This window comes from Panicum virgatum, chromosome 2N, assembly GCF_016808335.1.
Source record: "Panicum virgatum strain AP13 chromosome 2N, P.virgatum_v5, whole genome shotgun sequence".
In the NCBI taxonomy this organism is placed as follows: domain Eukaryota; kingdom Viridiplantae; phylum Streptophyta; class Magnoliopsida; order Poales; family Poaceae; genus Panicum; species Panicum virgatum.
The window spans coordinates 34,689,448-34,702,550 of NC_053146.1; the positions used below are offsets into that span (position 1 = coordinate 34,689,448).

The 13,103-nt window shown below is 46.0% G+C and overlaps 1 protein-coding gene across 1 annotated transcript; it reads right to left on the reverse strand.

Moving 5' to 3' along the window:
* Window positions 1-2,258: 2,258 nt before the first annotated feature.
* LOC120660254 (uncharacterized protein At3g52155, chloroplastic-like) lies at window positions 2,259-4,705 on the reverse strand. Its single transcript, XM_039938674.1, has 5 exons — window positions 4,330-4,705; window positions 3,895-3,994; window positions 2,929-3,108; window positions 2,672-2,789; window positions 2,259-2,566 (listed from the first exon to the last, which is right to left on the reverse strand). The coding sequence occupies exons 1-5, from the start codon at window positions 4,595-4,597 to the stop codon at window positions 2,510-2,512; spliced, it is 723 nt and encodes a 240-aa protein (XP_039794608.1). The 5' UTR covers window positions 4,598-4,705; the 3' UTR covers window positions 2,259-2,509.
* Window positions 4,706-13,103: the final 8,398 nt, after the last annotated feature.

Here is a 13,103-nt window from a genome sequence, read left to right on the forward strand (position 1 = left end):
AGTCTCGTCAAAGTCCCAAGTCGTTTTTCATCCAACATAAAGAAACTAGTCTGGATGAAAGATCTATCGCTATGCGGCTATAACTGTCACGATTTTCATGTTTTGCTGACGGTATTCCACGAGTTGTGTGTGTACCACGAGTGATACGGTCATACCAGCAGGAGGACTCAGAAATTCTAAAAAAATGGCATGCCGCAAACACCAAGCAGAGGTCAAAGGAAAAGTCAACAGATAAGGCAAAGAAAAAGTCAAAGGATGTTTCGGATTCTAGTGCCACTAGACGACCGGGCGTTTCCGTGCCCCGCACTGACCACGACTTCATTAGGAAAATTGGGGTCGATGACATAGCAGATTTACCGGATTGCCCGATAAAATTTGAGCATGGTAAAGATTTTCTACCCCACTCTATGTTGGAAGGATGTCTAGGTTTTATGAAAAGGATGCACACTTGGTACAAAAAGGGCATGTAGACTTCATCTCACAAGTATTTGGGCTCGGTACCCTCCGGATATTTTCGGGTCACTAACTGAAGGTATCACTGATATCATGTTCGATTTTGAAGACATCCAAGAAATGTTCCGCCTTCAAGAAATAGGCATAGAAATGATCAGACTCTGGCGCATGTAAGTGTCGTATCCAAATTCACATCTTATATGCAATGGTCTATACTTATATATGCATAAATATCTAATTAGTTGTGATATTTCATTCTACAGGATGCTACAACGACAAGCGGATAAGACAGGTACAAAGGTCGCGTTCCTTGACCTGTTAGCTATTGCTGAGAAGCGCCATTACGGTCCAATATTGTGGAAGGACGACCACAATAAATTCAAAAACTGTCAATCGCGCAAGGAAATAAATGAAGCGCAGAAGAAGGCCCACAGAAAAATCCTTGGGATAGTTGGTACGTACATATCGCTTCAGTTTCAATGGTGGCAGGACAAGGATGTCATATGGGCACCATATAACTTTGAGTAAGTGTAGTCTCAATGATTTGGTATAATATGCACTTCCTTCGAATATCTGACTAAGAAATCATGTATGATATTTTTGCAGAAATCATTGGATTGTATTTATGATCATCCCAAAGCGCGGATATATGCTTGTATTGGACTCCGCTGATTTCGATCGGGAGAGATATAATGAATTCGTGGGCATCCTTAACAAGTTAGCAAAATCGTTATCCTATACTTCGACTTCATGCTAAATCTTGCACACATAAATAACTACTTATTTCTTTTTTTTCATAAAAAACAGGGCTTACAAGCACTACGTGCACAAAGAAGGAGAACACCCCCCGATAGGAAAAAAAGAAATGGTGATGCACACACACTATCTATGCCACAAGCAACCTTCAGGTTCCGTGTACTGTGGATACTACGTGTGCGAGCACATGAGGGAGTTCGGGAGATACACAAAAGATCCCGAACAGGTAAGCATATACTCTTTTCTAGGATAGATGCATAACTGCATATTGTAAGTGTTTGTATCTAACACTTGGCTTAATTTTGGAATGAATTTCATATTTTCAGGATCAACGGCCACTCCACCTAAGTCCACTCGATGAGCAACTTCTTTTTATAGTCGATGATTTATGTCACTTTATTTTACATGAGGTGGTCCATATAGATGGAGAATTTATTCACCCCGAGCATGAATTATCAACTGACCCAAAATTTGCAAGCCTCCGTAAGTGGGAAAATAAGGATCTTCGAGCCGGCAGTAGTAGCGTTACTCAACATAAATGATGTCTGTACTCTACACACTTTTATGATGGATGTACTCTAATGATGCATGTAATGATACTTTTATATGATTTTATATTAAATTTGTAATTAGTTATATTTAATAAATATATTCATCATCGATCCTCTGAAATAAAGCGAAAATTTGGCGAAATTAGAATTTTGAAAAGCTGAATTGAATCGCACAATTGATTTACAGGTGAAAATCGATGAGAAACAAAAATTAGAATAATTAAATACAGCGGAAACAAATTAGAATAAATTGGCGGGAAACAGAAATTTGAATGGTTTAATAAAGCAGGAAACAAAAATCTGGAATTTCAAATTTTGGCTTGGCAGGAAAGAATTTCAGGGGCGGCTCATGCTTTCAGCCGCCCCTGTAAAAGAATTTCCAGGGGCGGGTGATAATATCAGCCGTCCCTGGAAACATTATTTTCAGGGGTGGCTCACGGGGTGGGCCGCCCCTGAAAAGGGGGTGGTTGGTGCCATAGCCCACCCCCTGAAAATTGATTTTCAAAGGTGGGCCCTTTACCTGCTCCTGGAAAACTTGATTTCTAGCTGTGTGAGACAAGGATGGGTGGCGCGCCTGCCCCTGAAAACGCCAATCTACCCGCCCCTAGAAACGTTTTCTGCAGTAGTGATCATCTATCTATCCACGCTAATACCTTCACGGACATGGAAGAAAAGAGCTACATACAGGCCACGGGGCAAACTGAGAATTAAGCTACAAAAAATTACATCTAGCTTTTAGTTACAATAATTCATGGCTTTACGATTCCATGAAGCTTCCATCCCCCAAGACCAGACAGAGAAAAAGCCTGCATACCATGTCGTGTAGAAATTTAGTAAATCAGTTGAATTAAACAAAACCTATGTAGGAAAATGACGAAAAGAAGAATACTTTGCAACAAATCTAAACTAACCTCAACCCATGATTTCCCTGCAGCTTCTAGCAGCGCCGCGTTACATGTCTCAAGAACAACTGAATCGCCAGAAAACATAGAGGCTGCTTCCTCCCATCCTTTATTATGACCCATGCACCTGAGTAATTATCCTAAAGAAGTGTCATGATATGTCTAGCAACGAGGTATCAAGCACAGGCCTTAAAGTGAATGTGATATAAACTTGAAGCATACATCAAGAACAAATGATAATGAACAAAATCTTGCAGGTGACTCACATGACAGTTAAGATCTCGTCGCTCGAATATTCACAGATTGCCTTTTGTAAATGCTCTGCAGTTTGGCCATCCATAGCTGCAATTGAGTAAAAACTTGGGATGAAGTGTACCACTGCTTGAGACAATCCCTGAACATGTTCTTGCAGGATCTTAAGAGTTTCCTTTGTGCGCATTGCATCACTGCATAGAAAGAGATTTATCAACAATAACATGAATGGCATATTATATTACTATGCTCATTAGTTAATCAAATTATGTGACTATTTTGATCATCTTTATTCTCCAAAGACACTAAACAAACAGGATAGAATGTGCAAATAATGTTCAACTCTGAGAAATAATTCATCGAAAAAAACAAGACGACAGTGTAACGGAGGAATTGAAAAGTCTATACATATTCATTCTGTTAAAACAGATTAACACAAAAAGGAAATAGTGTACGAGCAACAGTATACGAGCCCGGCTCCATGAAAGAAATGACACATGAGTGGAAAAACAAGAGGATATGAGTAATAGAAAAGTCTTGCAGGTTCATTCTGCTTGAACATGTTGGTGCCAAAAGGAAACTGGTGCAACAATCCATTTGATGACGCATTACATATTCAAACATATGAACACCAATCTATATGTAAGAAAATGCAAGACCTGCCCCATCCCTCGGGGAAGAAAGGAGAGACTAATGAAACCACTAAAGTAGAAGCTGCATTATAACAATCGTGATCCAAGTAAGACACACTACACCAAAATAGCATATTAAGGAAAGAAAAAACAGAAAACCGAAACCCGCTTGCAAAAATATAATGAAAAAGAAAAAAGAGGTGCAAAACCCATTCAGTTAGATAACAGACACAATGTTTCACATGCAACCAAATTGCATCTTTAAGCTTTCATAATTTATGGGCACCATATTCGTACTGTAAAGCCAAGATAATCCATGCATACTCTCTTACACAAATAGGAACACACCTGCACAGGATAAGCTCGGGTATCCACCCCATCTGTTGGAGTTTATTAGAAACGCTGATTGCGTCAGCTCTCCCAGCCTTGCTTAGAGGTCTGTCATGATCTGACATTAGGACACATATCAAACACTGTTCTTCAGAAAGAAATGCAAGAGGCCAGCAAACAACAAAGGGAAACACATATCGGTTTCTAGCAATGGATTCCCTTGTTCACAGAATTACCAATTCAAACTAATATCTACAATAGTGTATCTCGCTTAAATGGCAAACGTATCCGAACAGCTCTATAATTGGACTACATGAAAAATCCTCTTTCTGAAAGAACACAGCATTTCATCATGGGTCAACGAGCTATATGATTTCACTCATATAAATTGGCACACAAACTCTTGGAACCCTCCAGCGCACAGCCAATCTGGCGCTGCTGCGCCTCACGTACCTCTGGTGGAGCGGCCCCCGGCGGCGCTCTCCCCGTGGCGGAGGAGGATGAGGCGGCGGCGTGGCGTCGCGGAGGGCCCGCCCGCGACCGCCGGCTCCGCGGCGGCCGCCGGCGCCTCAACGGAGACGGAGACGGAGACGGAGCGGACGACGGCCCGAGGCGGGCGAGAGGCGGCCGGCGCGCGAGAGGAAGAAGAGAGGAGGAGGCGCGGGGCCGAGGAGCAGAAGCGGGAGAGCGGTGCGGGAAGAGGAGGAGCTGGAGCTCTCATCTTCCGGTGGCTATGGGTTGGATTGATTTGGCTGCTGACATGGGATTTGCTATGGGAGGGAGAAAGGATAGGTCTGGTCAGCTACCGAGGGCTTGTTTCTACAAACCGCTCGTGCACTCTAGATACCGCTCGCGCAGACCTTGTTTGGGAGTATTTCACTCTATTCCACGGATTTTACTTTACCAATTTCACTCTACTCCACCCTTGTAACTTGTAACTGTTTCTCACTTCCATACGGGTACCACTTGTCGGGTTATCTTCTACCTCATCTCGTCACGTGCTCTACATGTTCCTGGGCGGTGCTGTGCCGCGCGTTGTCCGGGGGGGGGGGGGGGATGGACATGTCTGCGACCGCAACAAGGGAGGAGGGCTAGCAAAGTACTTGGAATTTTGAACAATTTGACAAAGATCAATGAGATAATAGGTTGCATATGTAGAAGGTTTTAAATTTTGAACAACATATGGCCTTCGATAAGAACTTTATATATAAAAAAAGAGAAGCCATGCTATTATGTTTTCAATTTTTATAAAAGAAATTCCAAGTACTTTGCAAGGGAGAACTAGGTTCCATTCATTTTAACCATATCTCAAAAGTCAATTACTAGATTAGCATGGGTCCCTATCATGTATTGCTTCACAAGAATGAGGTGAAAACAAGAAATAAAAAGTGTGCGAGTTTTATCATGAAGTGCGTGTGTCAGCATAATGGGAACGGGTCCCCATAACCCCGGACTCATGCACGATTAAGGAGGATGGGCCCGTCCACCGTGTTAGCCGGCAACGTTAGCCGGGCGCGGCCGTGGGCCCCCACCACGAACGACCACACGTAGTGTGTGGGAACCCGCCGAGAGCGAGCCGGGCCTAGCCCGGCGCCCGAGACCCGGGGGGTATTTCCTTCCCCTCGAAGACACCCGCCTAGTAAAAATATTTTTTTCAGGCGGTTACGATGCCTCGCCGCCGAACTCTATGCAGAACCCAAGGGGTGCGCGACTTCCCCTTAAGAGCATCTTGATTATAGGGATGCCGAGTGCTCAGAGGATAAGACGATAGGCGGCGGACAGCTTATCTTTGTGATGCCCGTCCCATCGACTTGAAGATGGACGGTGGCTGGGACCCACCTCCGTTTACCGCGCCCCCGCCGCGGTAAAAGCTAGAGCCACCCCGGGCGGACCCCAGGGGTTGATCGGGGTCGCCCCGGACCAGGAGGGTCCATCGGATGACCCCAGTGGTCGCCACGTGGCCACACTCTCGCCACCCCGGGCGACCCCCAAGGACGCCCCGGAGCGCTCGAATCAAGCAGACGACCCCGGGGCACCCCAGGATGAAGACCCACCGGCCAGTGACTACGGCTACCCCAGGGCCTCTCGGGGTGACCCCGGATGGCTCTGACGCCGGTGGGACCTCAGGTAGCTACTACAGCAGGCCCGACAAGACGCCTGCTCGCCTGACAAGGGCGGAGCAGATTGAAAGACGGTGCCTACCATGTAAAGGGCGTGTTCACATTAGTTAGAGAGCAGCAAAGAAAATAGATGTAGTCTATAAATAGAAAGATCCCAGGATATGTAAGGGGACCAATCTTTTCGGGACCTAACGAGCTCACTGGTTTCGGGCTTGGACTTTCCAACTCGGGATCACCAAAGAACGAATCCACACACTCACAGGATGTAGGGTATTACGCCTCCGAGCGGCCTGAACCTATCTAAATCCACCGTCTCAAACTCGCTTCCTTAGGGGAGATCCTTGCGCGGTTTATACCCTTGGCCGAATCTCTAAACGGGGGTTATCAGTAATCCCTGCTAGCGGTAATCGTACACCGTCAGCGTGGAGTGCAAAGTTCTTTTTATTTTGTTATTTATGAAGTTTTTGTGCAGGATTTTCATTGGAACATAGGGGGATCAGAAGTAGAGACACAAACCGAAGTCCAGGAGAATACAGGGCCGAGGAGGGCCCTCCTTGGGCCCGGCCGAACCCTAGGGTCGGACGGCCCAGCAGTGGCCCTGCTGACCCTACCCTTTTGTGCGTGGTCTATTTCACTGTTGTTTGTTGTGTTAGGTACATGCTGCTCCCCTAGATTGAACTTGCACCTGCAATCTTATTCAAAAACACATGGAAACGAATACAAAACTCTTCCGGTTTGGAAATTGGGGAGTTGAATTTTATTGAATTATCAAAATAGGGGCACATTACATTTGAAAGGGAAATACTAGAAAAATAAAAAATTGAAAGGTAAATGTGGTAATGTGCCTAAGGATAACTGTGAAGGGTGATGTGCAATCTAAAGGTTGCCCTTCTCAACACGTTTCTCTAGGCATTATATCTTAACACCTAGAACGTGGCGAAGCGTATCATAGTCGTCCTTGACGGTCTTGAGCTCTAGAGTGAGCTCTGCCACCCGATCGCTAAGCTCCTTGTGTCCATCGGGCAGTTTGATAACCGTGCAGAGGAGCTAAGTGACCTTGGGTCCCTTGAGGACCTGCTCATCTTCGCTCTCATACTGCCCGCGGGGGCGCCTGATCGGAGGATGGGGGATGTCCCTCTTGACGCATTTGACACCCTTAGGGGAGAATGCCATGGACTCGGCTTCTTCTTTATCCTTAGGAGAGAGTCCCGGCATCAACCCCTTGCTGTACCCACCACCTGGGGTACGGATGCCCACAACGCGAAAACATTGTGGAGGCGAAGGGGTCATGGTGGTGCGTGTAGGTGTGGTTACATAATTGTGGCTAACTACATTGCTACTCTTTGTGTGCAGCGAGTACACGTGTTCTTGTCCCTCCTCTAACGGCATCGGCGGAAGTGGATCGGCGAAGAGGCTCTTGGAGACGTCATTCGGCGCCAATAGCCCCGTCGTCAGCAGTACAGATCCTCCAGCGCCCGAGCACCTGCCTCTCTTGGTGGAGATCTTCCTGACAACGTGTGGGGTCGAACGGGGAGCCGAGGGGCTACCCTGAGGGCTCAGCCGAACCAAGGGTTCGGCCGGCCCCCTCTTGGCGCCTCTCAGCATCTCCTACGACACAGGTGCAGGGATGATCGCCAATGGCATCTTGGCGATGTGCTTGGCCTCCTAGTTGACGTCCATGGTTGCAAGCGCGAGGTTCGCTGGTACCGCTTGGCCTCCTGGTTGACGTCCATGGTCTCAAGTTAGTTCACTAGGTTGAGGGGGATTTCTCTTGAAGGCCTCACAGAAATCCTACTACCGAGAGCAGACGTGGTGTCTGACTCAGTGCTAGCTAGAAAGTGTGTTCCACCCCACGGTACCGCAGTGGTAGGTGGCAAGTGGTGACAGCCTTGTCCGTCCCTCGTAGTCCACCACGTTCGGGTGTTTTCATAGCAATAGGATTGCCAAAAGTTTGTTGGGCCCATTCTCACCCCTGTCTGCGCCCTTCTCTTAGGCCGCCGAAGTAAGCTCCTGGTTCCGACATCAAGTTAGAAGCTTAGATTAGTTCTAGTGAGGCTAACTCAGTAGTTTAGAAGTGTTTCAGGAGTCCTTTCTTGCTCGTTGTCCTCCCAGCTGCTACCTCTCTAAGGTATAGAATCTCCTATGTGTCGCTCGGTCATAGCTTGGCCATTTATCTCATCAGTTATCTGGTTTACCCCTGCTGAATTACTCGGTCGATACTATCAGTAGAGGTTGTCACTACAATTTACGATACACTTTACCATAGTGCTTCCCTGAGGATTTTCACGATACCGTGGAATACTCCAAGATGAAGTGCTACACCGGTGAATTATGTGCGCTTGCAGAATACCTATTCAGATTGAGCATAAGAGACACCAACAAAGGGCCGGACTTGTTGGCATCTTTTCAGCTTTGTACCTTGACGGATACGGTACGTTTGGAGTACATATCCGGGTTCATTTATCAGTGAGTTCTTGTTCAAGTTATACTTTCATTTTCATTCATTTATGGGATCATCGCCCATTCTTGTGCGAATACTCTAGAAGAGGGCCCCTGATAAAGACAGGATCACCCTGCGCAACTCTAGGGTAGTAGTCGACGGCATAGACGTGGTGTCTAGGCCCTAGATTACCTTTGCTTGCTCTGAGTCCCACGGTGTAGAAGGGTAGGCGGCAGGTGGTGATAGCTCTGTGTGTCCGCTGCAAAGCTGCTTCGCAATTAGTGCACTCCCACACTTTCGGGCTTGGTTAGTAGAGCTGATACCGGAATCGCTTGGCAGACCAAGTGAGTGCCGGTGTTTGGGAACCCAAGTCTTCTTTCCTTGAACCTATCCTTTAGAACAGAACCACACTACCCTAAGGCCTCTCTATCTCTTATCTTTCATAGGGGAATCTAGTAAGAAGACAATTACACCTCCGTTCCCCGTGGAAATCACGACACCCTAAATAGTCCCGGGTGAAGTTCCACGTGGAAATCACGATACCCTAAATACTCCTGGGTGAAGTGCTACATCGCTATTTCCGTGCGCTTGCAAACTTCTCTGTAAGAGTTAAGAAATATCAACAACCATTTCTAGCACCGTTGCCGGGGAGCGGTTGCTGCAGTTGTTAATGAACCTAGGTGCCCGTGTATCTTTCTTTATCCTTTCTTTTATTTTATCTTTATTCCATGGACACCCTTTATATCCATCAAGTCTTGCACCCTCTGGCGAGTTCGTAGAGCCACCAAAGTCATCCAAGCCAATCACAGCTTCAGGCTTTGAACTCCGCCCTGGGTTCATAGCTATGGTTCGAGAACAATCCTTCTCTGGTTTCGATCTTGAAAACCCATACCACCATCTACGAGAGTTCAAGCAATTGTCAATTGCAGGCATGGCACAAGAAACACTTCGGTGGAAGTTGTTTCCCTTCTCCCTTGCTAATAAAGTGAAACAATGGTACACCCATAACGTAGGAAAGGTAAACGGAGAATGGGAGGAGTTCCGAAATAGGTTCTGTCTCGCATTCTTTCCCATTTCTCGCATCACTTCGCTACGAAAAGAAATCCTCGACTTTCGTCAGGATGAGAAGGAAACCATAGGTGCAGCCTGGGCCAGATTCACACAGCTTACTCATACCGGCCCAGACTTGACTATGCCCGACCATGTGTTTCTAAAACACTTTTGGTTAGGGCTTAAGAAGGACTCTGCCCTACAGCTTGACGTCTCTGCCGGAGGATCCTTTGCGTTCAAATCCACTTCTGAAGGAGAGGCCTTGTTAGACTGTATCTTAGAAAACACCACCTTCATAGAACCCCTTCCTGTAGAGGAACTGTGAAGTCCTGAGGAAACCCCACTGGATGAGTCTTCAACTCTTTTGCCAAATAGCCAAGACTTGTCAGCCGATCCTCGCCCCGAACTAAAAACTCCGAAGGAAGAGGAAATCCAACCTTTGGAGTTCCCTTTTGAATTCGAGGAAGATTTATTCAAAGATTTCAGAAATACCTCTAATTACCCTCATGTTAAGAGCCCCCCCCAATCCCGCATGTACCTAGTGAACCTAGCGACATTTAATGGTCTTCTTAAGGAAACCATGAGGGAGCTAATGTCCATCATAAGTACCAAATGGATGGAAGAGGCGGAGCTTTCTCTAGAAATAAGTCAAATTTATGCACCCTCTTCCACCATTCAATGTCGTATTTAAGAGTCAATGATGGATGTGCTCTACAATCCCATGGTTGGAGCAAATATTCTATCGTCGTCTTTCGCCTCCACATCCTTTAAGGACGAACCTCTAGCTCTAACCACCAAAACCTTCAGGAATGTTGCCTGTTCCATCCTAAAGAGTGAAGGGATTGCATGCAACGTGTCTTTAGGGCACGAAGGTTTCGAGGTTGCCCTTGACTTTTATGTGTTCGATGTCTATGACTTCGACATTTTGATAGGGCATCCTCTCGAAAAGCTCTGCCTAAACATTTCCACAGTAGGAGAGCTTAACATTAGATTTGAGAGGGATTCTCTTGCTATTCCAATCACTTGTTCCACAAACTCGATAGCAGAATCTCATCCATAAGAAGATCAGATCGAGGAAGTGTTGGTTGTTTCATCCTTTGAAATCTCTAAAACCTCCTTAGAAGAAGACGCCGAACTTTTCATCCAAGAGGAGGACGACCTGGAGGAAACACTTGATCTGCCCATGCACAAATAGCCAACACGCCCTCCTTTAGAGCTAAAACCCCTTCCAGCTGGCCTTCGCTATGCCTTCCTGAATGGTGGTTCAGAATCTCCCATCATCATTAGTAGCAAACTTTCTGATGAGGAGATGGCTAAACTTTTAGCCATTCTAGAAATCCATGGACCCATTTTCGGATCCTCACTCGAGGACTTGAAAGGAATCAGTCCTACCCTCTGCACTCACTGCATCCCTATGGATCCAGCTAGTACACCTTCTAGGGAGCCTCAGCGTAGGCTAAATAATGCGATGAGGGAGGTAGTGAAGAAAGAGGTCCTGAAACTCTAGCACATCGGGATTATCTATCCCGTGCCACACACTGAGTTGGTTAGCTCGGTCCAAGTCGTGCCAAAGAAGGGAGGCATGGCGGTCATTGAGAATAATAAAACGAGCTTATCCCTCAACAAGCCATCACCGGGTGGAGGATGTGCATAGACTATCGGAAACTTAATTCGGCCACAAAGAAAGATCACTTTCCACTGCCTTTCATTGATGAAATGTTAGAGTGATTTGCAAAGCATTCTTTCTTATGTTTCGTTGATGGGTATTCCAGTTATAACCAAATCCCCATCCACCCAGATGATCAAAGAAAGACCACATTTACTTGCCCATATGGAACCTATGCTTGTTGTAGAATGTCTTTCGGGCTTTGTAACGCGCCTGCATCATTTCAAAGAAGCATGATGTCTATATTTTCAAACATGATTGAGGAGATCATGGAGATTCTGATGGACAATTTCTCCATCTATGGAAAAAACTTTCGATCATTGTCTTAAAAATTTGGACAAGGTCTTGCAACGATGCCAAGAGAAGGACATGATACTGAATTGGGAAAAGTGCCATTTTATGGTCCGAGAAGGCATCGTCCTTGGACACCTAGTGTCTGAGAGGGGGGTTGAAGTCGACAAGGCCAAAATCAATGTCATAGAAAAACTTCCACTACCCGTAAATGTTAAGGGCATCCGTAGCTTCGTAGACCATGCGGGGTTCTATCACCGATTCATTAAGGACATTTCTCAAATCGCTAGACCCCTCACAAATCTTTTAGCTAAGGATGTGCCCTTGGAGTTCACCGATGAGTTCTTTAAAGCTTTCGAAATCCTTAAGAAAACACTCATCTCATATCCAATCATTCAACCCCCTGATTGGAGTTTGCCATTTGAAATAATGTGTGATGCTAGTTACGATGCTGTTGGTGCGGTCCTAGGCCAAACCAAGGATAAGAAGCATCATGTAATTGCGTATGCTACCAAAACACTGACAGGAGCTCAGCTGAATTATGCAACAACTGAAAAAGAGCTCTTGGTAGTTGTTTTCGCTATTGATAAGTTTAGATCTTGCTTGGTAGGAGCAAAAGTTATTGTTTATACTGACTTTGCAGCTTTAAAATATTTGCTCACAAAGAAAGATGCTAAATCTCGCCTGATTCGGTGGATTCTCTTGCGCCAAGAATTTGATCATGAAATAAAAGATAAAAAGGAAGTAGAGAATACTGTTGCTGATCATTTGTCACGTATGCAAGTCACTAACATGCAGGAACAATGTCAGACCCGGGGCAGCAGGTGTTGACATTTCTTAGCACAATCACTAGGAATGGTTAATTCCCAGCAACGGCACCATAAATGCCTGTTGGCGGTCCTTAGTGCAATCACTAGAAATGAGGGCGCCGAACCCATCCTAGCAACTACACCCAAGGGGTGCCACTCTCGTGGTATAATCAATATGATTACAGATGGATCCACAAGCACAAAGATATACCGTTGTAGCATTTCACCCGGAGAGTAAGGGTATCGTCATTTATTTGTGTCCCAAAGGACGGCAGCGGCAAAGGTATTGTACTCAACATTAACCATGACATTGTGCCTCAAGTAATAGGCAATGCTCTAACAGGGGTAAGTACAAATAAAGAATAAGTAAGGGTAATGCGACACATCACACATCCACACTCCAAGAGGAAGGAATAAAGGAGAGAAACTATAAAACAAGGAACCACTCTATCCTACGTCAAGTCAGCTGGAGCTTAGGCTAGGTTAGGTGTCCTAGTGCTTCTATCCAAAGCTGGGGTCATGTTAGATCATGGTTAGGACTGCAGGTGCTAGGAAAATGGGATAGCGGGGAGAAGGTCCCGTATCGGAGTACATCCAGTCCCGTTACGTCTTTGCATGAACTCCTACACCGAACCCAAATGTCGGGGAGTACGCTAAACGCAACACCGCTGTTACACCGGACGGATAGGGCTATCACCACCTGCCATCTACCCCAGTCACACCGTGGAGCACGGTCATATCCGAAGGATCCCGCATACCCGAGCACCACGCTTGTGTATGAAGTCACTACTCTAGTGCCCCCAGGTCTCCCACCCTTCGGATGGACGAGTAAAACACTAGAGCAAGCCCGA